This window comes from Stenella coeruleoalba, assembly GCF_951394435.1.
Source record: "Stenella coeruleoalba genome assembly, chromosome: 16".
NCBI classification, from domain to species: Eukaryota; Metazoa; Chordata; class Mammalia; order Artiodactyla; family Delphinidae; genus Stenella; species Stenella coeruleoalba.
This window is the reverse complement of record NC_137162.1, coordinates 5031425-5058245: the sequence shown is the minus strand read 5'-3', so window position 1 is coordinate 5058245 and position 26821 is coordinate 5031425. Positions and strand designations below refer to the sequence as shown.

The 26821-nt window shown below is 49.8% G+C and overlaps 1 protein-coding gene across 2 annotated transcripts in view; it reads left to right on the top strand.

The window, feature by feature from the left end:
• The window catches only part of DOCK1 (dedicator of cytokinesis 1), a 527155-nt gene extending 503261 nt beyond the window's left edge, over positions 1-23894 (top strand). For both annotated transcript variants that reach the window (XM_079899863.1, XM_079899862.1), the window contains exons 48-52: positions 7285-7430; positions 11123-11321; positions 15138-15291; positions 18651-18802; positions 22713-23894. In XM_079899863.1, coding sequence (XP_079755989.1) covers positions 7285-7430; positions 11123-11321; positions 15138-15291; positions 18651-18802; positions 22713-22808 — 747 coding nt within the window. In that variant the 3' untranslated portion in view covers positions 22809-23894. The remainder of the gene's footprint in view (positions 1-7284; positions 7431-11122; positions 11322-15137; positions 15292-18650; positions 18803-22712) is intronic.
• The last annotated feature ends 2927 nt before the right edge of the window (positions 23895-26821 follow it).

Here is a 26821-nt window from a genome sequence, read left to right as displayed (position 1 = left end):
GCCGGCGCAGACACGGCCATGCCTTGGGCAGAAGACAGATTGTAAGGAGGAGCTGGGAAGGTGACCAGCCCCGCAAAGCCTGGAATGCCAGGATGTTCCAGGGTGAAGGACAGACCTGAGCTTTTTTTTTTTTAACATCCTTATTGGAGCATAATTACTTTAAGCTGGGACGAAGTGAGAGTGGCATGGACATATATACACTACCAAATGTAAAATAGATAGCTAGTGGGAAGCAGCCGCATAGCACAGGGAGATCAGACCTGGGCTTTTGCTGAGAGTTGGTGGAAGGTCTCCTAGCCAGGGCTGGGATCAGAAGCATGATAAAAAAAGTGGCTAGGCATTTTTATGGATGCAAAATACCTGACAGGCCTTACGGTGGGCTTGAGGCAGTCTTCATGAGCCATGCCTTAGCAGCTCTGGGGGCAGGGCCAGGCACCTCACATCAGAGCACCCCTGTGGCGCAGTTCAGAGCATCACTTCCACCCTTACTCAGGGTCTCTGGGAGCCTTGGTGAGTCCTAGCCTTGACGGCTTGTGGACTCAGGAAACATCTGGCCTAGCAGATGGCTTGAGGCCTCCTTTCTCCATTGTCCGGGGGTGAGCATCAGTGTCGCAAAGAGAGGCCGCGAGACCTCTTCTGGTCTGCTGGAATCCCATGCCTGCTGGCGTGGAGGGGGTGTATGCGAGCAGGTCTTCTGTTATCCTGCAAAGGGAAGGCAGCTGCAGGAGTTACTCCACCTCTCGTAACACAAGACGCTCTACCTCCTAAAGAATCAGGTGTCCAACCAGGTGCGCCATTTTGGTTTCTTTTCTGACCCAGCTCCATCTTTCTGCCGTTCTCTAAAGTTCTCTGCTGTTCCCTGTTGAGCTGGCTTCTTTGTGTTCACCCATTTATCTCACTTAGCAAACACTAATTTAGTGCTTACCATGTGCCAGGGACCTTTCTGAGGTTTTTAACAATTATGAACTTCTTAGGTTCCTGCAACACGAGGAAGGAGACACTGTGCACATCCCCATTTTATACATGGGGCAACAGGAACGTGGGAAGGTTCACTAGCCCGAGCTTACGCGAGTAAGTGGCAGAGCTCTTCTTCTCTTGCCTTTGTGGTTGGAGACATGTAGGAGAGCCAGACCACCCCTGAGAGGGGTTATGCTCTATGCTCTCCCACCCTCCCCAGCCCTGCCGGCCATGCCTGGGCCTCAGAGCCTCCAAGCCCAGGACCCTGGTGCTCATCAAATGAGGTGCCTTTGGCCTTGACCACAGCAGAGCATGAGCCTGACCAAGCCAAGAGTAACACAACCGCCGGGCTGTGGTCTGAAGACCCTGCAGGCAGGAATCTGGGACCGTCAGCCCAGCAGGAGCTGCCACAGGTGAGCAGGCTTAGAAATCAGGACCACGCTGGAGGAGCCTTCGTTGCAAGTCAGAATCCTCGAGCTGCGTCTCATTACAATCAGCGTCAAGTGGCCAGAAGAGTTTCAAAGTACATCACGGTGCACCTCCTTCAAAGTCTGATGCCACTTTTAATTCTTTCTGAGAAATAAACAGGTTTTCTTACTAAGCGAAAAGCTTCCTCTTTGATCAATCATTTCATGTATATTTCAGGAGGACAGAAATCTGGCTGGCTCGCCAGACGTCCTTCATGTCCCTTTCTCTGCTGTGATTCATGAGTTCTCTGCCAGCTGTGCTTGCACACGGGGGAGGAGGGAAGAAGGGCAGGGCGGTTGTGTAGGCAGTGGGACGTCCTCGGCCGGTGATGAGCCATTTGCACCGCAGTCTGAAACGGCATCTTCTCCACCGAGGTCCCACCCCGAGGCAGGGGCAGCCAAGGCGTCTCCACCACCACCCCCCAGCCAGGGGTTGACCAGGCTTATTGGGAATGAAGTTGGGGACAGAATTAAGGATGCATTTTCCACCCGTGGATGCTTTGTCCCCTGGAGCTGCTTCCCTGAGTCCACCTCCATCCTGGGACCCCGAAGGCAGGCTCTGCGGCCAGCCTCCCTTGAGCAGACAAAAGGTCAGGCAGATACCCTGTCATCCTCTGAAAAATGTGGTGATAAAATGCCGTCTGGAATGAGGCTTTCCCGTCGTACCTACTTGGAGAACTTTCAAGCTCCTCAGAATGCTTTCAAAAGCAATACAGTATCATCCTGTTTTAAAAAAGATGGATTTAAAAGTAAAATCCCCAGGGCTTCCCTGGTGGCGCAGTGGTTGGGAATCCGCCTGCCCATGTGGGGGACACGGGTTGGAGCCCTGGTCCAGGAAGATCCCACATGCCACGGAGCAGCTAAGCCCGTCACCACAGCTACTGAGCCTGCGCTCTAGAGCCCGTGAACCACAACTGCTGAGTCCGCGTGCCACAACTACTGAAGCCTGGACGCCTAGAGCCCGTGCTCCGCGACAAGAGAAGCCACCGCAGTGAGAAGCCCATGCACCGCAACGAAGAGCAGCCCCCGCTCGCCGCAACTAGAGAAAGCCCGCGCACGGCAACGAAGACCCAACGCAGCCAAAAAATAAACAAAATTTTAAAAAATAAAAATAAAAACCCATAGAAAGGACATAAACCATTTTGTCAATTTTTCTGGGTCAGCCTAAGCCATAGAAAGGGAAGACTTGGACACCCTCTGACTCCTAATCCACCGGCGGCTCCATGGGACACCCCCGGCCTGCTCAGCTTTGGCCTTCATTCAGACAGTCCTGGGCTCTAAGGTGCCACCGCTCCCCGGATGAAAGCACAGGAGCCTAGCCTCCTCCGTATACTTAGATAGTGAGGAGTGCAGACCCGGGGTCCCCAGAGAAGAGGCCACGGGCACCAGCCACGTTCAGCACTGGTCCCCAGCTCCTGGGGAGAGGGCTGGAGTGAGTCTGTGCTTCAGGCCGTGGTAACAACGGCAAGGGCAACAGAGGCTGCGGTTCAGAGCGTGGCCCGCCCTACGCGCGTCACCTGCGTCATTTCAGCTCATCCTCGCCGGCCTCTCAAGGTGGCATGATTATTCCCTACATGCTCAGGAGGAAGCTGAGGCCCAGAGCAGTTCCGTGTTTTATGCCAGGTCACCTAGTCCATGCCAGAGCCAACATTCCCGCCTAACTCTAACCCCCCCGCCCGCCACTGCCCGCCCCGCTGCAGGGAGAGAGACGTCCCCTCTCTCCAAGTGTCCTAGCACTGGAGCTACCCCATCAGGGCTGGGAGAGACCAGCTGCTTCAGATGAAAAAACAAAAGCCCTGGATCCTCCATTTCTAGAGGCTCTGCTTGGTCAAGAAGGAATTGGGAGGTGAATGGCCCGGGAGGACCCAGGGCCACACCCAGTGGCTGCCCTGCTGATGTGGGACCCAGACTGGCTTCTGTCCCTCGTCTGCCAGAGCCGGCTCCTGCCGTCTCCCTTCCTTTGTACTTCCCAATCCGTGCTTGTGCATCCCGACCGAGACTCAAGGCTGCCTCTCAGGGCAAATCACCAGCCCTCTGTGGTTGGGGGTTGGACGCTCACGGCTGCTTCCTGGGCCTTCCCACGAGCTGGATGAGGTCATCCCGTGGCCACTTGCACCTCTTGGTCCCTGGCCGGCTCCCTCCTGTGCACCCCCTCCCTCAGCGCTGGCTGCCGTGAAGATCATTTCATCAGAGAAATGGAAACTGTCATGCTGGGCGCTCTTAGGAATGGGGGCTCATGGCACCCAGATGTCAGATGGGTCGTGCTTCTTCTCCACCGTAAGCAGAGCTGCATTTCCTGGAAGGCTGCGTCTCCACGTACCCAGAAGATGATGGACAACGGAGGCAGCATCTGCCGACCCAGAAGAATCACCCGAGCACGAGGTTGACGGCTGTCTTCTCCTTTGCCCGTCACCTGGATCCAGAGAGGACGGGGTTGAAGTCAAGCTGAGGAGGTTGCCGGGGAGAAGTGGGAAGGCAGCCCCTCACGGGGCAGGAGGTGGTTTGAGCAGGTGGGTGCTCAGAAAGACAGTCCCCAACTTCCGGAACGCTGATCCCCACCTCTGAGCCGTCCTCAGAAGCTGCTGCTGTGGAAGAACTGGCAGGGGAGAGCCTGGGTTTTGAAAGGCAGCGGCCGTGAACAGGTCCCACTCAGAGCATCAAGAGGGTCAGAGTCCCACAGAGATGCCAGAGAGAGGAGCGGTAGCCGAGCTGGGCACGGTGGTACCAGGGGTAGCAGATGGGGTGGTCAGGACGCACCTAGAGTAGCAGGCAGGACTCTTCCTTGGGAGGGTCAGGAATGGAAGGACCCAGAACAGGCTCCCAGGGCTCAGCCGCAAGGCTGGGTGGGAGGCTTTGGACTGCCGTCTGAACGTGTTGAAGGAAGGGAAACTACTGAATGGGAGAAAGTATCTGCAAATGATAGGACTGCCAAGGGGTTAATATCCAACATATATAAACAGCCTATGTGACTCCACATCATGAAAACAAACCACGCGGTTAAAAAGACGGCCAGAAACCTCCGTAGACATTTTTTCAAAGAGGACATGCAGATGGCCAAGAGGCACATAAGAAGATGCTCAACATCGCTAATCACCAGGGAGATGCAAATCAAACCCACCGTGAGATATCACCTCACACCTGTCAGAACGGCTGTCATCACAACGAACAAAAATGACAACTGTTGGTGAGGGTGTGGAGAAAAGGGAAGCCTTGTGCACTGTGTATGGGAATGTACATCGGTGCAGCCAGTGTGGAAAACAGTATGGAGGTTTCTCAAAAGACTAAAAGTAGAGCTACCCTATGACCCAGCAGTCCCACTCCTGGATATATATCTGGAAAAACCAAAAACAGCAATTCAAAAAGATACATGTACCCCAGTGTTCATAGCAGCACTATTTACACTTGCCAAGATGTGGAAGCAACCTAAGAAGGTATGAGATATGTATATATGAATACCACTCAGACATAAAAAGAGAATAAAGTGTCACCAATTTGCAGCAAAATGGATGGACTTGGAGGGCATTATGCTCAGGGAAATAAGTCAGAGAAAGATAAACACTGTATGATATCACGTGTATGTGAAATCTAAAAACTACAACAAACTAATGAATAGAACAGAAAAGAAGCAGACTTACAGATACAGAGAACAAACTAGTGGTTACCAGTGGGGAGAGGGAGAGGGGAGGGGCACTATAGGGGTAGGGGATTAAGAAGTACAAACTGTTAGGTATAAAATAAGCTACAAAGATATATTGTACAACACAGGCAATATAGCCAGTATTTTATAATAACTATAAATAGGAATATAGGAATATAAGGAATATAACCTTTTTTTAACATCTTTATTGGAGTATAATTGCTTTACAATGGTGTGTTAATTTCTGCTTTATAACAAAGTGAATCAGCTATACATATGCATATATCCCCATATCTCCTCTCTCTTGTGTCTCCCCCCCACCCTCCCTATCCCACCCCTCTAGGTGGTCACAAAGCACCGAGCTGATCTCCCTGTGCTATGCGGCTGCTTCCCACTAGCTATCTATTTTACATTTGGTAGTGTACATGTGTCCATGCCACTCTCTCGCTTTGTCACAGAAATGGCTGAGAAGAGGATATTGTAGACTGAGTTTCTAGAAACATTTTTACAGTTTGGGTTTGTCTGCAAGTCACCACTTCCTTTTAAGTTTTCCTTATGAAAGCCAATTAATGACAATGGCTGTCTCCCTGGAGATGGGCCATGGCACCATCATTGGTGCTAAACCCAAGACCGACCAGACCCTCTGTGCTGGCAGATTTCAGCTGCATATTGAGCCAGTGATCAGTAAACTATGGCCTGACACCTGTTCTTGTAAATAAAGTTTTATTGGAACACAGCTGTGCTCACTTATTTCTGTACTGTTTATGACTCTTTTCATGCTTGGGACAGAGACCTTACGGCCCACAAGCCTAAAATACTTATTATCTGACCCTTTGCAGAAAACAGTTACCAGCTTCTGCTTTACACTGTTCTGCAGCAATTTTGAACCCTTTACTATTTTTTAAAATTTTATTTTATTGAAGTATAGTTGATTTACAATGTTGTCTTAATTTCTGCTGTACAGCGAGATGATTCAGTCATCCATATATATAAATACATTTTTTTTCATATTCTTTTCCATTATGGTTTATCACAGGATATTGAATATAGTTCCCTGTGCTATACAGTAGGACCGTGTTGTTTATCCATTCTGTATGTAATAGATTGCATCTGCTAATCACAGACTCACAGTCCATCCCTCCTTTTCCCCTTGGCAACCACAAGTCTGTTGAACCTTTTACTACTGAAGAGATAGTGTACAGATCAAATAGTATTTCATGGGCAAAACAAATATTTAAGAAACAGACCATCTTTTCAATGGTGTTGTACAATCTGTAATCACCTGTGGTCCCGGGCAGGTCTTCTGTAGGTGATGGGCTGAATGAAACACCAGCTTTGGTGGAGTGGGGATGGGCTTTAGGGAGGTTGAAGCCACACAGAGAGGGAATGCCCTGCAGAAATTTGGTTTCCACATCCTCAGGTTAAAGAAAGGAGCTGCTGCTGCAGCTGCCATCCCAGATGTACCAACATCTGGCTCGGGGTGCAGATACACTAGCATTTTGTAGCTAATTAGGTGTTGACATGTGCTGTATTTCAGTGACACTTATTTTGTTAATGTACAATAGTATGACATGACAAAGAGACGATGGAAAACTCTGTCCAAGACCGTTCTTCTCTAGAATGCATTGCTGGTCCACTTTCTGGTGAGGAGGAGTTTTACCAACGCCAGCCATGGAGCCATCTAATCCAGTCGCTGGCAGAGGAGGAAATCCACCTTTAATTAAGCAGCAGGTGCATCTTATTTTAGTCTAGAGAAGTTCCGTCATTATGCATCCATATATTTTAGTGATCTTCTTGGTTTGTCACCACGCAGAGATACAAAGTTCAGCTAAAGATCTTGTAAAACTCTTTCACATTCTAGATATTTTTCAACAAGATAAATTTTCCGATCAGTACATTGTACTGTGACTCTGGAACAAGTTGATGCCTTGTGGTCTTGGTAGAGAAAACTGCTTTTTAACTTTTTAAAAAAACAAAGTTCCTCCTGGTATTTTTCACAACATCAAATCAGATTTCAAAAAGCCTCCAAATAATCACCGTTTTTGTCTTCAACTTTGAACAAGCACATGCATTGTTCATGAAAGTGTGGACAGTTTTGACCTAGATTCCGGGCTGCTAAGACCACCTGGTCCGAGGTGTCTGCCCGTGCCAGGCTGGGCGCCTTTTGCCACAGCATCAAACAAGTCTCTCTCTGTCTGTTTCTCTCCCCTCTGCCCAACCCAGCCCTCAAGTCTGGACGACAGAAGAGGCAGCCGTCCCCGGTCCATGGTCCGATCCTTCACAATGCCTTCCTCGTCGCGACCTCTGTCTGTGGCCTCTGTCTCGTCCCTGTCATCAGACAGCACCCCTTCCAGGCCGGGCTCCGATGGGTGAGTCTGGCTTAGCAGCCGGGGAGGTTTGGGAGGGGATTCAAGGAGCCACCCAGGGCCCTGGGTTTGTTTCATCACACCTGAGAGGATTTTTAAAAATCAAAATTCTCTTTGAAATGGAGACCATCCAAGACTTTTACAATCATGGTGCCGCTAAGACTTGTAGAGTCTTGTGAATCTTTGAGGAAAAATTTCTCGCTTTGGGTACCACTTTGGATGAGGTTGCCATCAAATTGTAGAACCTCCAGGTGAGTGTTCAGTGCTTTTCAGCAAGTCCCGGAAGCGGTGTGATGCGTTCCTTGCCAGCCGCGTGCTTGTACTTTCCATCTCTTGCTCACTTCCGAGGTGTCACGCTAGGGCAGGACTGTCGCACACAGGCAGGCTTCCTTGGTTGCTGGCAGGGCCACCTTCTTTCTACAAGATCTCTTTGGAGACCCAGTTTTGCCCTTGAGCACCGGATGGCACAAAGCAACTAAGAAGGGATCAAGAACGGAACGGACGGGTGAACATTTCCTTGAGCTCCCACTGTGTCTCCTGCAAAGAGAACCTCGTTATTGACATTTTTGTGTGTTTTGTGACTAGCATATATGAAAAGTTTGTTCTGATGATACAGAAAGAAAAAATGTCACATGCAAGTTAAACAGTAGAGAAGAACTTCTAACTGGTTTGCTGTCGAGTTTGCACAGTTGTGTGTTTGTCCAAGCCCATTTGGTTTACAATCCATCATCCCATCCTATCAAACCCACAGGCTCCTGACCCCTGTGACACGCAGACACAGACTTCCAGAGCGCCCCAAGGGACAGCTCCAACCCAAGTGCCCTTTGTTGCCGACGACCAATGTACCCAATGAAGGATGGCAAACTGTTCCCACGTTTTTTTCCTAACAGTAATTTTTATCAGTGTCTGTTACTTCTAAGGCCAAGTCCACATGGAAGACCTCAATTTAGCGGTATTTAAATCAAGTGTGCTTGTCGCTGAGAGCAAGAGCGCTAAAGAAACTTAATTCAGCTTCTCCGCAGGTAAATCCCCAGGCTAGTTATGAAAAGGTTTTTATATTTCCAGGAACGTAGGGGTGAGGGCAGGAAGTGATCTAGAGGTTTTAGATGGAGGAGTACTGTCCTGCACGTGTGAATACATGAGTGGGAATCGTCTCCAGCCCTGGAGCCGTATTTGTTTAACCTTGAACTAGAAGGCATCTTTATTAGAGTCCAGATTTTTGTTCATTCTCGGGGTTGCCACCCTTCACCACCTAAGGGATGTGGAGAAAATGAGGCTTTGGTCTCAAATGGCATCAGTTACGTGCAGAATAAAGTTCGTCCTGTCGGCAGTTGGTTCTCATAATGTGAAAACTTTAAAGCTCAGCCTTTCTCTTGGTTCCTTGTGTATGGTCTGGGTTTCACAGCACAGGTTCTCCCCGGAGCTGTAAGATGTCCACTAATCCTTTGTTTCCCTACATGAATTATCCCAAGTTCTGCCAAACCTAGAATAAAATCCTGAAGATTTTTAAATTTTTGTTTATAGTAGAAGAGATATAATGTTTAACACCTAATGGCTGTTGATTTAGTAGTTACTGTGTATCCAACTGCAAAAGTCCAGATGCCCAGAAATGCCGTAATAATCAAAGTCAACACTGGTGTATTTCATTAATCATTTTCAAGTTTTTGTTACGCAAAAATTTCAGACATATACGAAGGAGACAAAATAGCATAATGAGGCCCTGTACCAGCCATGAGCCAGCCTCAACAATGATCAACTCCTAGCCCACACTCTCCCTCTTCCATATTATTCCGAAGCAGATCTCAGGCATCATATCATTTCATCCGTAAACATTTCAGTGTGAATTTCTAAAAGGTAAGAATTTACCAAAAACACAATCATACTACCTTTAGCACGTGTAAAAAGTGAACAGTAATTCCATACTATCATCAGATATCGGTTTTAATTTCCAATTGGGGCATAAATGGCTTTTTTTGTTTTCTTTTTAGTTTGTTTGAAACTGATCCTGATAAGAGCCCCACTTTGCAGCTGGGCTGCTGTCTCTCTTTAGTTCTCTTTTAATCAATAGATTTCCCCTTCTGCTTTTTTCTTTTCATTTCTTTTCCTTGTAATTTGTCTGTTGAAAACTCCAGGTTGCTTCTGGTGTCGTCTGGGTTTTGCTTACTGTATCCCCTACAGTGTTACTGACTGTGTTTCTCTGTCTTTCATATATCCTGCAGATTAGTAGTCACATCTAGAGGCTTGTGCACGTTCAAGCGTGAGTTGGGGACAGGATGACTTCAGTTGGTTCTTCCATTCAGAAGGACGTTCGTGTCTCTCTCCCTTGCAGTGATGTTAGCAGCTATTGATAATCAATACCTACATTCAATACCTGCTGACCATCCAGTTTTTTCTTTTTTTTTTTTACAAAACGTAGCAGATGTGATTCTTGCTCTCAGCAATCGGCGTCTTCTATGGATTTGAAATGTGGTTTTGTGAATGACCCATCTAATAAGTGTTGACTTCCATGTTACCTCTCCCATGTTGGGGAGCCAAGGTGCTGGAATGGTCTTATTAAGAGCAGTGGTTTTGTTCTCAATGTCCCATTCACAAAAAAGTTTGAAAGAAACCACAGCTAGGATGGCAATGTGACAGGCTTTCTAGATTTCCTTCTCTTACAATCAGTGTCCCCTTGAAGAAGACACTTCAATCTCCAGGTGTCCCAGGAAGTCAGGCTTGGAAGGTCTCAGTGAGAACTGGGGGCTCCGAGGGGCAGGCTCGGGACCTGGCCCCTTATCCTGACAGCCCGCGTTACGGGGGTGGGATTTGCCCTCCCGCAGGGCTCAGGGGCTGCCTGACATTGGCAGCTGAAGGGCAGGGAGCTTCCGTGAACCCTCTCAGCTGACCACTTTGCTTCTCTTAACCATATGAGAATGACGGGTAGACCAGTTTAAAAAACACATTTATCAGAAATCACAATATAGGCTATTTCTCCTATATGACTGTATGACTCTAGCTTCTTTTAAGAGATCATATCTCTTCTTAAATACCATTTTCATTCCATTTCATTTTGTGAAGGGGGACATCCAGCCCATGGTGCTTAGAGGTTGTGGAGACTCACCAGAAGGTGGCAGAGCTGAGACCCAGAATCTCTGTCTCAAGCTCAGTTCTCAGCTAAAAGTCTGAGGGCATCTCCACATCCTTGCAAGCTGGAATTGGCTTGTTTCTCACGGAGCCATCAAAGGGCTGTCAAATGGAAGCCACCTGTGTACCGATACGGACATTTCTTTGCGTTAGCATCTGCCTGTTTCTCCTCATTGCATTCGTGAATATTTCAGTATGACTCTGTCAAAGATGAGGGCTTCCCTTTTGAAATAGACCCCAAATACCATCCTCCCGTCGTAAATCAACAATAATCCCTGAATATAGTCATCCCATATCCAGTAAGACTTTACATTTCCCTCATCATCCTGTAAGTGTTCTATTTTTTTTCCAATTCGTTTTTATCGAGATTCAAAACTATAACCATTGCAGTCGGCAATATGTATCTTAAGTCTCCCTTGACCTTCCTTTTAAAATCCTTTCTTTCCTTGTAAAAGTGGGCATTTCCCAGGGAGCACCTGATTCATTCTGAGTGACTTTACATGGAGCTGCAGGGCGAAAAGCAGTGGCTGTCCTAGTAAGACGTCATTGATTTAAAGAACCGTTTCCTTTAGGTTTGCTCTGGAACCCCTCCTGCCAAAGAAAATGCACTCCCGGTCCCAGGACAAGCTAGACAAGGACGACCCAGATAAAGAGAAGAAGGACAAGAAGAAGGAAAAAAGGAACAGCAAACATCAAGAGATATTTGATAAAGAATTTAAACCCACCGACATTCCCCTGCAGCAATCTGAGGCTGTGATCCTTTCAGAAACGGTAATTTCCCAGGGAGCTTTCCCTCGCTCCGCGGTAGCTGCCGGGACCTGTCTATGTGGCACATTTAGCCAAGGGGGCTGTCAATTGGATTTCACTGCATTGGCTGTGAAATAGTCAGTTGAAAATCGGGGTTCTCTCGCAGCCCTCCCCTTGTATAACTGGTGCTGTAGGGCATCCAGACGCACAGAGGAGAGCTGCATCTCTCCGGAGGATGCTCGTCTTTGCCCCCGTGCTCCATCCTCCATCCCACAGGGGCCCCAGCCATCAGCAGGCCCCACATGGTTCTAGGCTCCGCAGCAAAGTTGGACTTGCTTCCATTAGACATCCGGACGTCTCTGGAGATGAACAGGTTGCTGCTGTTGTCAGAGAGCAGTACTCCGGGCCAGCTAACGCTGTTCCCTTGCCCCTTCCTGACCAGAAATCACTAAGCCACCGTTTCTGCCCGACTGTTATAATCTGCTCCGCTAGCATCCCAGAGCCCCTTCCCGCTGGGCTCTGCCAGCTGTACACAGGTCCGTGTCATCCTCCCAGCCTCGTGTGCTCCATGCCTAAATCCCTTGGCCATCTTTCAGAAGGACTTTCAGGGACTTAACGTGTCACGTGCTGGTGAGTTGACATTAAAGATGGATCCCCGGGAATCTCGTTCATTCCAGAGTCTGGGGTTGATGGCAGTGAAACCCAAGCAGCATGTGCTCTCCTCCCAGGGCTGGGCCTGGGGGGATGGGGGCTGCCTCTGCTCCCAGCAGCGCATAGCAGCGTTTGGAGTCCGGGGGCAAAAATTAGGCACGGACAGCTTCTGGGGTGAGCTGTATTCAGGACGTGCTATTTGTAGACCGGAGACAAAATAAAGAAGAGGCTCTCCGAGGCCATCAGTGTCAAAGGTCAAGTCAGGCTTAGAGCTGCCTCCCTCTCAAAATGGATGGACGTTTGCCTGTACGGTGGCCAAGAATGTGCCTGCCCTGGGCAGGGAGTCCATGACCTGTCCCGGCCGTTACTGAAGGGTTGCTTATCAAAGGGCTCAGGTGGGACCACCGTTTAATAAGACATACTTCACTGCTTGTTTATATCTTGAATACCAGAGGCTATGTTCCATCCAGACCGCACGCCGTGGAGACCAGCAGCCACGTGCCGCTTGGGTGTTTAGAGGTGGAAGGGAGACCCCAGAGCCACAACGCGGTCCTCATGAAGGCAGACGCCCTCGCGAGGCCTTTGCACACAGCTCGGACTGCAGCTGGGCTTCGGTGCTTCACTGCAGAGTGCAGGGGCCTGGGGCGGGACTGGCCACAGGCTTAGCACTAAATGCCCAGATGCAGCCTCGCGCAGTGGGATCCAGAGGTTTCTGACGAGCCCGCCCCCGGCCCCTGTGCTCTGTCCGCTCTTCTGGAAAGTTGGGAGACCAGCGACCCCGCTGGGACTGGCTGGCACCCCCCTCTCTCTAGAGTCCAGACACCATCACTGGGTGGGGGAACGAACAGCGACATTTTTTGAATATTTACTAAGTGCAGAGCCTGTGCAAGTCTTCCGTACATTTTCATTTAAGCTCCACTTTAAGATGTTAAAACTGAGGGCCTCAGAGAATTTGGGCCACGTGGCAGAGTTGGACAGAATTAAGTTGCATGCAGAGAAGGGAAAGGACGTGCCAGGCTCAGCCATCATCACGGTATAAGCCTGTCCCTCCCCACGTGGCCCTGCTTTCCCGCGAGGATGCTAGTGAAGATGGGCTGAGTTCCGGCACAAAGTGCACCCCGCCCCCTGTGGCTGGCCTGGGGTACCCTCAGCCAATGCACAAGAATCCACCAAGGTCAGAGCACAGAACCTTGACCCTGCTGGCAGCCTCTGAGGAGTCTCAGAATAACCACCGCTGTAGCTTCAGGGGCCTCCTGACTTCTCGCTGGAGGCAGATTGGCTATTCTTGTCCAGCCCCGGTAGCAGTCTGTCCTCCGGGTTACAGCTGCTGGCAAGGTCTGTGAGTCCAGTTAGGCACCTGGAGTTTCCTATTCAAGCCTCCGTGTGCCTGTAACCGGCCAGGTGCTGCGGGACAGAGCAGGTGGGCTGGTGGGGTCCGTGAGAGGCAGGGTTACTGAGTGGCGGCAGTAGCCCCATTCCCTGGGGCGGCGCTGGGCTTGCACTGCTCTGTGCGTCCACCTGGCCTCCTCACGCTTCTGCAGAGGTTTTCTCTGTTCCCTCCACGGGGCTGGATTCGGCTTCCTGCCTGAATTTGCATCATCGACAATTTCATGACCTCTAGCTAAGCCTCTCAGCATCTGCCTGGACCAGGAGGGGCAGCCTCCACGTGCGGTTTGCATCTCACCAGTAAAATGTCCTCTGCTCCCCAAATTGTCAGAATGTGCACTTATGGGATGGGGTGGGAAGGATGGGAGGGGCACCTACGCAATCCCTGAATCCCCGTCTCCAGTCCCTATACACACGCACCCGAGGAGGAGCCCGAGCTCAGCAGGCTGTCCCAGACCTCCCGCAGCAGTTGAGCTGCAGGGAACTCATCGGTTTCTGCAGATGAGGGATGACACCTGGTCTCCGGTATCTCCTTCGTTGGCGTAGTATAGTTCTGGAGGTCGGCTTGTTGGCCAGTGTCCCCTCAGTCCCCCGTTTACCAAAGGGCTTAAGCCTTCCTCCCCTCCTTCCAGCCTCAGTAGCCCCCGGGGAGGCCCTGCCTTTGCAGACCGCTGAGAGGCACATGCTGCTGCCCACCGGCTCTGCAGCTGACCCTCACCAGCAGGCCCAGGAATGAAGCCCCCGGAACCAGGCCCAGAGCCCTGCCCTCCCGCCCTGCCTGTCCCGGAGCTGAAATCTTGATTCCTCCTTCTCAGCTGGGTTAATAACTTTGCTAATGACTCCTACCGTGGGAGTATTTTGAACCGCTTGTGTTCCCCCAGGCCTAATGATCTGAGAGCAGGTTGTAAGAAATAGATAAATAAAACACCCCGATGTTACAGTTGCAGGAAAAGGCTTAGGTGGGAAAAGTCAAGTGCATCCGAAAGTCAGAGATGGGGAGGATAAATGCAATGAAAAGTGGAAAGAATTCCTACTCAGTAATAGCGTAGCATGAGAGAAGAACCAGGAGATGGATAAAAAAAATCCTTCGGCAAGTTTCTAGGTTTTCACGTACCTGCCAAGAAAGACCAAGAAATTAGGTGCCTGAGGCGTTCCGGTCACTGAGCTGGTCGTTGAGTCCACTCGTGACCCTTTGGAGCTCTCCTTGTGTGCTCTTACCCCCACTGAATGGCCCACATTACACTTACGTCCAGGAAACCTGTGATGTGACATCAGCCCCAGAGTGGGTAAGGAGATTATTGTGAAGCCTGTATCAGTTTGCCAGGGCTGCCGTAACAAAGTACCACAGGCTGGGCAGCTGAAACGACAGAGATTGATCGTCTCACGGTCTGGAGGCTGGACGTCCAAGATCAAGGTGTCAGCCAGGCTGGTTCCCTCTGAGGCTGTGAGGGGCGTCTGTTCCTGGCCTCTTCCCCAGCGTCTGGCGGTCGACCAGCCGTCTTTGGCCTCACTTGGCTTGTGCAAGCATCACCCTGATCTCTGCCTTCATGTTCACGTGGCGCTGTCCCTGTGTGCATGGGTCAGGGTCCAAATTTCCCCCTTTTCTAAGGACGCCGGTCATATTGGATTAGGAGCCACTGTAACGACCTCATCTTAACTTGACCATCTGCAGAGACCCTATTTCCAGATAAGGTCATATTCGCAGGTGCTGAGGGATTAGGGCTTCAACATAGGGATTTTTGCAGTGAGACAACTCAGCCCATGATGGCTCCTAACTGTGCTCTTTCCGTCCCTCTGATGTAGATAAGTCCCCTGCGGCCCCAGAGACCGAAGAGCCAGGTGATCAACGTCATGGGCAGTGAAAGGCGCTTCTCGGTGTCACCGTCCTCCCCGTCCTCCCAGCACACGCCTCCTCCGGTCACACCGAGGGCCAAGCTCAGCTTCAGCCTGCAGTCCAGTAAGTGGGACACTGTCCACGTTTGAATTCCTGACGCTGCTCTGTGACCTCCCCCTTGATCGAAGTCTCTAAAGTTAGACCCACCCTCTCTGTCCAGCAGATGATGAGAGTTTTGACAAGCACCTGACTTCCTGGGAATGTCCCCTGGGACCAAAGCAAATCAGGCCAAAGCCCAGTCCTGGGCTCCTGCGCTCCCTGGGAGGAAAGCATGGGGCCCGTTCAGATGCCCAGCCCTCCTGTGTGCTGGGGGTAACTCGAGACGCATGTGGAATGTCCTCCATTTCGTGTCACCAGATAGTGCAGCCCATGGGGGCGGGGTGGGGGAGTTGTGAGCCTTTTTGCGTCCAGGAGGAATGGGAAGGAAAGAAGCCCTGCCAGGCTGTGCTGAGGGGCTAAGGGTAGAACTTACTTTCCAGTTTTGCCCGATTTCTAGGGCCGCTCGATACATCACCACAGACTTGGTGGCCTAAAGGATCAGAAAGTTACTTTCTCACAGTCTGGAGGCCCGAAGTCTGAAACCGAGGTATCAACAGCCTTGCCGCCGTGTAGAGTCTCAGGGAGAATCTGCCCGTGCCTCTTCCGGCTTCTGGTGGATTCCGGCAGTCCTTGGCGTTCCTTGGCTTGTCAACGCATCACTCCAATCCCTCCCCTCTTCCCAGGCCTTGTTCTCCGTGTTTCTGTGCTCTGCTCTGTTCGTACAGGAGACTGGAGATTGGGTTTAGGGCCCATCGTAAATCCAGGATGATCTCCTCTCGAGATTCTTAACTAATACATCTGTAAAGACACTATTTCCAAAGAAGGTCATATTCTGAGGTTCCGGGTGGGTGTGAATTGTGGACAGATGCTGTGGAACCCACTGCAAGTGGTACCTGGCTTTTCACCACTCAAATCAGGCCGGCCAGAGAGGCAGCATCCTGGCAGGAAGAAAGTGGCAGGGAGTGAGGGCAGCAGCAGAACGAGGGCGGCCGGAGAAAGAGGATGGGGGGGACTTCCCTGGTGGTCCAGTGGTTAAGATTTCACCTTCCAGTTCAGGGGGTGCGGGTTCCATCCCTGGTTGGGGAGCTAAGATCCCACATGCCTCGTGACCAAAAAACCAAAACGCATTTAAAAAAGAAGCAAGGGCTTCCCTGGTGGCGCAGTGGTTGAGAGTCTGCCTGCCGATGCAGGGGACACGGGTTCGTGCCCCGGTCCGGGAAGATCCCACATGCCGCGGAGCGGCTGGGCCCGTGAGCCATGGCCGCTGGGCCTGTGCGTCCGGAGCCTGTGCTCCGCAACGGGAGAGGCCACAACAGTGAGAGGCCCGTGTACCGCAAAAAAGAAAAAAAAGGAGAAGCAATATTGAAACAAATTCAATAAAGACTTTAAAAATGGTCCACATCAAAAAAATCTTTAAAAAAAAAAGCGGGGGGACGGGGAGTACCAGCCTGAGGAGTGGCTTGTGCAGGGCAGCGAACAGTTGTCCTCAGCATCTGGTGTCTTCTTGCTGAAAGGGGAGTAGCAGAATCTGGAGGTGGTCCATCTGGTCAGGAGTCAGGGCTGCCACAGTAATGAGCCTGAGAGAGCCACGAGTTTCTGGGCTCTGCAAGGGAGATGGTCTCCTGGTATGTCCTAGTTTCACATCCTTGCACTATAACCAGTGATCTTCTTCAAAAATATTTTAATTTTTTTTTATAAATAGCTAAAAACAGGCACCATTGCAGCTGCTGTGGAGAACGCTTTAGGGGTTCCTTGAAATTAAACACAGAATCACCATAACCCCCAGCAAGCCCACTCCTAGACGTTTACCCCAGAGAATTGGACACAAGGACTCAAGCAAATTCTTGCACGTGAATGTTCATAGCTGCGTCATTCACAACAGCCAACGGGTGGAAACAGCCCAAGGGTCCATCAGTTGATGAGCAGTTAAACTGAAATGTACATCTGGAGAAATCCCCATGCAGTAGAATATGATTCAGCCGTTACAAAGCAAGTTCTGGTACGTGCTGCAACATGGATGAACTGGAGAACGCTAAGTGACATAAGCCAGGACAGAAATACGATTCCAGTTACATGAAATAGCTGAAATAATCAAGTTCATGCAGACAGAAAGTCGATTCGAGGTTATCAGGGGTCAGGGGGAGAGCGGAGGGGGAATTGTCACTTTCAGGGTAGAGCCTTTGTGTTTGGGGTGATACAATTGATAGTGCTGACGGTTGTGCAACAGTGTGAATGTGGTCGATGCCACTGATTTGCACACTTAAAAATGGTTAAAATGGTAACTTTTACATAAATACCGTAAGAAAAACAACCAGTCACGAGGGCAGTCATTCAATCAGAGACCACCTTCTTGCCCCTGGATTCAACTGCGAGACTTCCTCATAAATTGACACAACTCTTCCTAGGAAGCACTTTCCTAGGGAAGGGTTTTTCGTCAGATGCATCATCGGGGAAAACTTTAAAAGAGACCCAACAGCAAAAATGTCAGTTTTTCTCTCTTTAACATAAATGACACATTATTTCTAAGAGTCTCAACAAAGGCTGAGAAAGTATATTGCCTTAATGATCACTCCTCTGTCTGAAAGCAGCTCCTTTTTGCTTTGCTTTAAAAACGGTGCTTCCCCTCCGCTTACTTAAAGCACCCGCCGCAGAGGCTGCTCCTGCTAATAACTGCGTTTCGTACAATTGGCTTTTCCTGGTGTGAGGGTTTTGAAAGGCAGGTGGCTGCTTGGGAGCTGTGTTATTAGACTTGGCTTTAGTGAAGCTCCCCGGCTCATAACTGCAGGACGCCTGGTGCAGCGTCCCGGCTGGGCTCTGAAAACTGCAGGCGTAGACAGTCCTTGTGACCCCAAGCTGTGTAGATGCCACCAGGGCAGAGGGGCCTAGGAGGGATCAGAATGGTCCCCGGTTGGGAATTCCCTGGCGGTCCAGTGGTTGGGACTCTGTGCTTTCACTGCTGAGGGTCCGGGTTCGGTCCCTGGTCGGGGAACTAGGATACTGCAGGCCTCAAGGTGCAGCATGCAGAAATAAATCAATAAATAGATAGATAAATAGTAAGTACATAAATGAACAGTAAATAAAATAAATAAGGGTCCCAGGTCGACACAGCTGTTTTTCCAGTGGTCTGATCTGTCCTTTAAGCTCAGGTTTTAGGCATCTCGTGATAGTTGGTATTCTCTTTCTAGAGCATGCCCTTCGGAGGCAATGCCACCCCTGGCCTCCTCTGCCCATCTCTGCTATCTTCTGTGCCCTGCTGACAAGCATTTCTGGGAGGAGAAGGGGTTCCCGCTTCCCTGCCACTCCTGAGAGAGCACAGAGCAGCTGTGTGTGCGTCCACGCCTGCTGGGGATGTGGGTTTGACTCTGATCCACCCTGTTTCCCAGGTTTGGAGCTGAATGGCATGACTGGACTGGACGCGGCTGAGGTTCCGCCCCCTCTGCCTCTTAAAGGCACCAGCGCAGACTATGGGGCCTTGACCGAGAACCTGGACCTGACAGGCCTGCCGAGCCCCCCGCCCCCTCCTCCTCAGCAGAGGGTAAGTCAGGACTCGGGGAGTGGGTGGCTCACATCCTTCTCCGCACCAGGTACAAACTCCTCCTTCCTCGTGTTAGCGTGTTGACTCTGGGCAAGCCGAGATGTGATTCCGAGCAGAGGTCACAGTGGTTGGAACGCCGGCGCGTGTGGTCTGTCATTCTGTGTCCTCGCTGCAGGGACGCACTTTCCCATGGGGCCCTCAGGACAAGGCAAAGGGGGAAGAACTCCAGCCAGTGGATCGAAGGGCCACTCTCGTGACCTTGGAGGTCACTGCACTTCTTAGGAAAGTGTGGTGTTGAGAAGTAGCTTTTGTATGAAGAGGTTTGTCTGACTTTTTAAGAAGCTGGCCAATGCCACACATGGTCGGGGGCCGGTGCTCCTGGACACCAGCCTCGCCCTTGAGAAGCCCAGGTCCCGGCAGTTCCTCCAGGCAGCCGCCCTCGCACCGGCCACTCCCGGGTGGGGACAGGCACTTGCTGCACAGAGAATCTGCAAAGGAGAAGCAAGGTTGGGCAAACTCTGTTCCCCGAGGCCACCCATCCCTAGCCACACCTCTAGCCCTGAAACCTACCCCACCCCGTTTAGATTCGGGGTGCTGGCTGCCGCAAGCATGGTCTGCCAACTCGAACCCTCGTCAACACTGGTGCCCAGGCTAGTCCCCCCTCAGAGACCGTCATTAATCGTGTCTGATGTGCTCACTGCTCTGGCCTCTGGGCCTGCCTACTTATGCAAACGTCAGCTAAAAGCCTGAAAAAAACACCTAAACCCATGCCTCTGTTACCGGCTCACGGCTCTAGAAACATTCTTTTGAGATCCCCCCGCATCCTCTCCTGCTTCTTAAGGCTGCTGTCACACAGGCGTCTCCTTTGTTCACTGGCCCGGCTGCGTGCAGAGGTCCGCGTGCCCACGTGAAATGACCCAGCAGCGCCGGGTGATCGCATCCAGGTTCATCCTCCCCCAGCCACGCTATTCACAGCCTAATGAAATTAAAGCCATGCAGGCTGAGGAGTAGAATATCCCCGATCACACGTGCAGCTGGTCAGCCTCTCTAACGTAATTATACGGCAACAGAACTCCTGTAGAAGAACATCGAAGACATGAGGTAGTCATGTGGCCACGATTCTTTTCGTAACAGCAAGCTGTGTTTTTCCCCTTCTAAAACAATATAAATCCTGCATTCTTTCTTCTTTCTTTCTTTCTTTTTTTTTAATGGAGACTTTTTCACTGAGCTTTCTGCAAGTTTATTATCTTCTTGTGAGAGGACCAGAAGAAAGAGGGGATTTATTGACAGTATATTTATTCGATTATTCCTCTTGCGCAAGAAAACCAGACAAGCGGTGGGGCTTCCTCTTTGGTGCTGAAGGGGTGGTTCCTGCTTCCAAGGCTGCAGTGCCTTTCGGGTCAGCCCTCTGTCCCTCGAGATTCCATGATGGGGGACCGGCCGGAGAAGGGACCCGGTGCCCCATGATGGCTTTTTAGGAAGCTGGAACAGTTTGTAGCAACTAAGGAAATGTAAGTCTGACCCTTCCCGCGATTTTCACGACAGGTTAGAATAAAAAGAGACGCAGGGAGTTGAGAGAGATCGTTGATTGGTTGGGGTGTTGTTTTCCTAACAGCGTAGTTAACCGATTCCATCTTGATTTTCATATCTTTATTTTATCGGAAAAGCAAGAATGTCCCCCAGGTCTCCCTACACTGAAAATTCTGAACTTGGAAGTGTGAAGCAAGTCCATTTTTGTTACAAATCAATTCAGGGGCAACATTTGATGGTCTCGGTTTCTGGGACACATCCTCTGAGTTACTGCTGCCACTGCTGTTGGAGGAAGGACAGACATGCACAAGCTTCGGCTCCATTTATAAAGGGGTGTGAGTTCCATGAGATTAATTACCCAAGTCACCTTGCTGCCGGTGTCTCGTTTGACGTACCTGCAGTGTGAGTACCCCTTCGGGAGGCATGCCTGTGGGTTAGGTGTCATCTCTGGAAGCAGCTGGGTTTCCAGGGGTGCCTCCCTTGCAGGCCCCAAGAGCTGTTGTGGGATAACGATCGGGTCGCCCTCCATGGGGGCTGATACATGTCCTCCTGTCACTCTCACTGACCAGCCTCGGGCTTGTAGTCAACTCTCTTTCTAGTTGTTGCCACTTTAAGCTGTCATTTCTTTTGAAATGCCTGTTACGACCGGTAGTCCGAGCTCTCAAGCCGCTCAGTGGTGATGAGCCCACCATGCACGTCTTTGGCACAGAGGGCAGTTGCGACTGTGGCCTGGCCCCGCGCCGCTCACACCGGCCCGCACTGTTTACTTCCATGTGTCAACAAGCAAACGCCTCATCAGAGCCAGAAATCGGTATTTCTTTTGACCGTTCCTACCAACTTAAAAAGATTTACAAGTCTGTTCTTTTACTTGCCTGGTTACAGTGTCTAAATATCATTACATCAGTTCTGTGTTTCCACATTGATTCTCTTCTCTCTCTTAAGGCCTAGATCACTTTAGTATTTGTGTGTCTCAGAATCAGGAGGAAATTTGGGCAATGAGTTAAGACACGGCTTCGTCACTGTTCTGTCCTTGAAACTTCTTTCTCACATTGAGCTGAATGTGAACCTCCCCTGAGAGGCTGTAAACAGTGCACCCTCAGCCTTAGCTAGAGGCCAGTGCTTCGTGATCTTCTTCTGGTTTGTTCTAGCTGTGGCATGTGCCCACTTATCCTGGTCTGTTTATTTGTTCCTCTGCTCATTCATTCACTCATTCGTTCATTTGTTCACTCATTTCTTTATTCATGTGGTCAACACACGTTGACCTCTTGTGCGTGTCACGTGCCCACCAAGAGCAAGGCCACCAACTGCCCTTCATCATTCACACCCTGACAGGTACATTCCGTTTCTCTTATTGCCGTTACGGTTATAAATCCATTTTTTTTGCGGCGTGCGGGCCTCTCACTGTCGTGGCCTCTCCCGCTGCGGAGCACAGGCTCTGGACGCACAGGCTCAGCAGCCATGGCTCACGGGCCCAGCCGCTCCGCGGCACGTGGGATCTTCCCGGACCGGGGCACGAACCCATGTCCCCTGCATCGGCAGGCGGACTCCCAACCACTGCGCCACCAGGGAAGCCCGTAAATCCATTCTTGAGAACCTAAGGCCACCAGTGTCCCATAAGCCACGTCCAGCCCGCCGCCTGTCTTCGTAAATAAACTTTTATTAGAGCACAACTGCACCCGTTTCTTGATAAACTGGGCTCCCCTCATGAAGAATTTAAACACCCCCCCAGCCTTGTTCATCCTCCTCTGTTTACAGTTTGGGAAGCGACTGTGGATGAGAAACGACCTTGTCAACGGGTCACCTGGCTGGTGGCCGCAGGTGCCACCATGGCCCACCTGCTGACCCTCTCTCGTGTGGTCTTGCCATTTCTGAGAGCAAAGCAGGCCTCGCAGCCACCCACCCATGGAGAGCATCTCCAAGGACTTCGTCCCTGAACCATTTCGGGGCATCTTCAGGGGTCATGAGGAGGGGCCTCTGGGTGGTCCTCACCCCAGGAGGCTCAGCTGTGACATGGCCACAGGCTGCCTGGCTGGCCCTGGGTCCCGCTTTGCCCACATTCACTTGCCCTTAACCATTTCAGCTGCTCACTTATGAACCCGGTCCATTTCCAGGGGCCCTTCGGTCAACAGCACGTGGATTTAAAACCACCACCCAAAGAGCAGCGGTTACGCGTCTCAGGGGCTGGTCGGACGTGTGACGTGCTACATGTGAAATAGTGGCCGGGGCCACAGCCACGCGGTCCTGAGCGTGGCCGACCTTCCTGCCCCGAGTCACGAGGAGAGGGCAGTTCCCGCCCAGGGCTGCAGGTCGACTTGCCCTCACCGCGCCCCCCCTGCCGGCTCAGACCCCCCTGGAGTCTCCCCCGTTTTCTGTCTTCCAGCATCTCCCGCCTCCGCTGCCCAGCAAGACCCCGCCGCCGCCGCCTCCCAAGACGACGCGCAAGCAGACCTCAGTGGACTCCGGGATCGTGCAGTGAACGCGCAGCGCCCGCCGGAGAGCCAGCTGGTATCCTTCCTCTCCCTCCGCATCTTCTCCCACGTCTGGCGTTTACCTCATTGGGCCTGTGATGTCTGATGTTTAGTGCAATTGCTTTTCCTTAACAGGCGTTCGTCTCCAGCCACTGAGCGAGGGCTTTAGCACTGGGGAGCGAGGTGGATACGGGCCTGGGACGTGCTTTTATGTTTATCAAAGTCGGAGGCTTCTGAGTGTGTCCGTCTTGAGAAAGCCTAAGTCTTGCCCAGAAGTCCTTTCTTTTTGTGCCAAATGACACATTAGCAGAGAGGCCGGTTGACCTGAGTGGAGCGCAGTAAGAGAGCTTAGGCCTTCACTGCAGAACTGTGTAATAACAGCTTAGGAACCCTCATCTCTCGAGGCCAAACGCCGGCTGACTCTTGCAGGATGTTTTCTCAGACCCTCCTGGCTGCACCTGGTGGTGTGACTTTTTGTTGGTTGAGTGTCCCTTCAACTTACATCAGGCAACTAAGGTCAGCCCTTTCAGGGAAGTCCCTGATTTCCTTTGGTATACTTTAAAATAGGATATTTCTCCGCTACTGAACAGTTACTAATTTATGGAGTGGAGACACCATTTAAAATACTGGGATCAAGTGGAAAAATAAATGAGTATAGGCAGATCAATTTTCTCTCTTTTTCGAAAAACAATACGTAGACCACAGGAGATGGTTTTAACTGGGTGAATTCTTCTTGTGCTCATTCTGTACAGAAGTTTGTATATATGAGGGTCTTTAGAACTTGTTTTAATTTTTGTGGTCCTTCTGTTTATTGTAATACGTGTCCGCAAATGGTTCCCGATATGTGTTCTTAACGTTTAACTGAGGGAAGTGTAAAAAAAACCCAAATTAAGTTTTCTTGGTTTTTTTCCCCAAAGCTCAAGTCCTAAAAATCATTGTGGAGGATGTTTTAAAAAAAAAAAAACTAACTTAGTATAACCTAATATTTTTATTCTACCATCTATATTTTTTTATTCACTATAATCATGATATTCTTCTAGTAGGCTCGAAAGTTAATCCATGACAACGAAAAATAAAATGTCATTTAAAACGACTCGCAGTGTCTGCATACTATGTTTTTATCCCTTGATGTAAAACCTAAAAGCCGCTGTTTTCCATTTTGCTTTCTTAAAGAGCTTTGTGATGCCTGTTTATCTGTATGTACATCCTCCTCAAACGCCGGTCTTAATCATCTGTGTTTAATTATCTCTGACTTGGAGGCCAGATAGACAGCACCCACACGCCTCTGCATGCGTCTCTGCGCGTCCTTACAGACAGAGCAGACCTGAGCCCAGCGAAGGCTGGAGCTCTCTCCCCTCAGCCCAACCCCGGGGCCCTCTGGCTGCACTTTACTTACATCCCCTTTTAGCCTTTTCAGCTGCTAATTTGAGAGAGGGCTTTGTTTACTGGGGTGTGTCACTGCACTTGAGGGGCATCAGACTTCCCAGCTTTCTCTAAATCTTAGGCGGCAAGAAACAAAGAAGGCGCTGGGGTCCTGCTTTCCATCCAAATGTGTCCCTGGTTAAACACAAGGGTGTGACTCTGCCCCTTCTAACCAGGCCTCGAAGGAGGCTGCTGCGGAATCCCCAGGAGGCTTGGGGGATCCTTCGCTGGCTCCATGGCTGGTCCCCAGTTTATTCGAACTTGTAAATATCCAGTTCCCCCTCCCCCGCAGGGAATTTTAGACACACGTGAATATGGAATGGTTTTCTTCTTGAATTTTTACTCTTTGACCAACATGAATATTCATGCTCCATTGAGTATGTTAGAAACCAGATATTATCCACCATCCTAAGATAATTGCAGGGGCACACCCACCTGGGAGGGGCCAGCCTTTGGCCGCGGGTGATATTTGGAGAGTCAGTATTTCACTTCTCGCGGAAGCTCTAGCCGAAATTTATAAAAATAGTTCCTGGCCCCATGGCAACGGTTGTTTTTATTCTAGAACAGCATCTGGGTTCTAGTTCTCGCCCTGCACCGCCACATCCGCCAGGAAGTCTCACGGGATGATCTCTGGACTGCACACTCCGTCCGGGTCCCCCCCGCCCCCTGCCCCCCCCACACCATGTCCCCATCCCCCCAGCCGCCGGAAATTCCACGCTGGCCTCCAGAGCTGCCAGGTACGTGGCAAACACAACAGTTAGGAAGGGAAAAGTGGACACTTTTTACAGGTGTTACAGAAATCTCCTAATATAAATATGAAAGTATATTTACAAAAAGTGAACTTCTCAAGCTAGGCAGACACAATTTTTTTTTTTTTTTTTACCTTTTAAATCAACATGGGCTACAAAACTATAGTCAAGGGGAAACTGACCTCTGTGTCATCAAGTGTCTTCTGGAGACATTCCTTCTAGAAGGAGGTTCGAGAGGACAGCTTACCTCTCTAGCTGCACTAATGTATTCCTTTTACTCAGAAACAGTGTTTCTCAACCTTTTTTCATAATTGCGTCCCAGGGGTCTTTTTAGACATTTTTTTTCCTAATCATTCTCTCAAGAAGTTTTAACAGTAGGGATATACCATACATCTATTTACATACTTTATGACTATCTCTGCTTTTTACATTGACAAAGTAAGATTATTGTTTTGTTCCCCAAGAACCAATTTTCATCACCTTCGGGTGATATTGCCTCGTTGAGAATACTTGCTTTAAAACAGGAATGGTGAGGGTCTTATTGTCTATTTTTGCTTTGATGGCCAGGAAGCTCAAAGCCAAATTTAGCTCTCACGCATTCAGTTAAATTTGGTTTTATTCTTTCGTCTTTCACAATACTTCCTCTTTGTGTATTACAAATCCATCTTTAACTATTCAGTTTAACATGTGCTTTCCCCAAATCTTTATTAAAAGAAGATAGTATATAAACTATGTCTTATAAGTGTAAAAATTTTTTCTTATTGAAAAACAACCCTTGGTGCTTGAAGATTGCTTCCTAGTATTATATTTTAAAAAATTATTTTTTAATCAATGTTAAGATTAGTCTCTCACGTAAAGATTTGATCTCTTTCAATTCCTTACAGATTTTGTTATCTTCAGCTCTGGATTTTTTTTTATGGCATTGGACTTTATGTTACATGTTCACCAAAGTCTTTGTTGGTGTAATGGATTTGGGCTTTTGCTTTTTAGTTCTAATTACTTTTTAGTATTTTACTTACTTGTTAAAGTCTATTTGGGGACTTTTACTTTTTTTTTTTTTTCCAATCTGCCTTTTCTGAATTATTTAAACTCTACTGTTTAGTTGGTGATGATGGTAACAGGAAACGTAGTGAGCCAATAACCCTTCACAGGTCCTGTGAAGACCTGCATGCAGTGAGTGGCCCAAGCTTGTGAGGGGAGGCGAAAAAGAGCTGTGTGGGACGGGGGGCACAGCAGAGTTCATTTTGATAATACTGAGTTGTTATAATAACAACTCATTTGTTATAACTGAGTTGATGATACTGTGTCAGCCCTGGACAAAAGGCCTACAATGGTTAGTTCGTCTTATGGGTCAACTCAGCTAGGCTCTAGCGCCCGGTAAGTCAAACGTCAATCTAGGTGTTGCTGGTAGGTGTGGTGAACATCGACCATCAGCTGACTTAAAGTAGAGGAGGTGACCCTCTGTAACGGGTGGGCCTCGTCTAATCCGTCGAAGTCCTTCAGAGCAAGACCTGAGGATTCCCAGAGAAGAAGAAATTCTGCCTCAAGAGGGCAGCATCAACCCCGCCTGCATTTCCATCCTTCCCTACAAATTTTTGGACGTGCCAGACCCCACAAGCACGTGAGCCAATTCCTTAAAATACGTCTCTCTCCTTATGTATGTGTATCTCCTATTGGCTCTGTTTCTGTGGAGAACCACGATCCAAGAGTGTCACAAGAGGTTCAAAACAAGATAATTCATGCAGAAGACAAGGGGCAGCAAACCTCCTTCAGTGAAGTGGTAGAGGCTTCAGAGGAAAGCTACCGGGTAGAAGTCCAGAATCCGGAGCCCCCAGACAGCCACTCGGCCC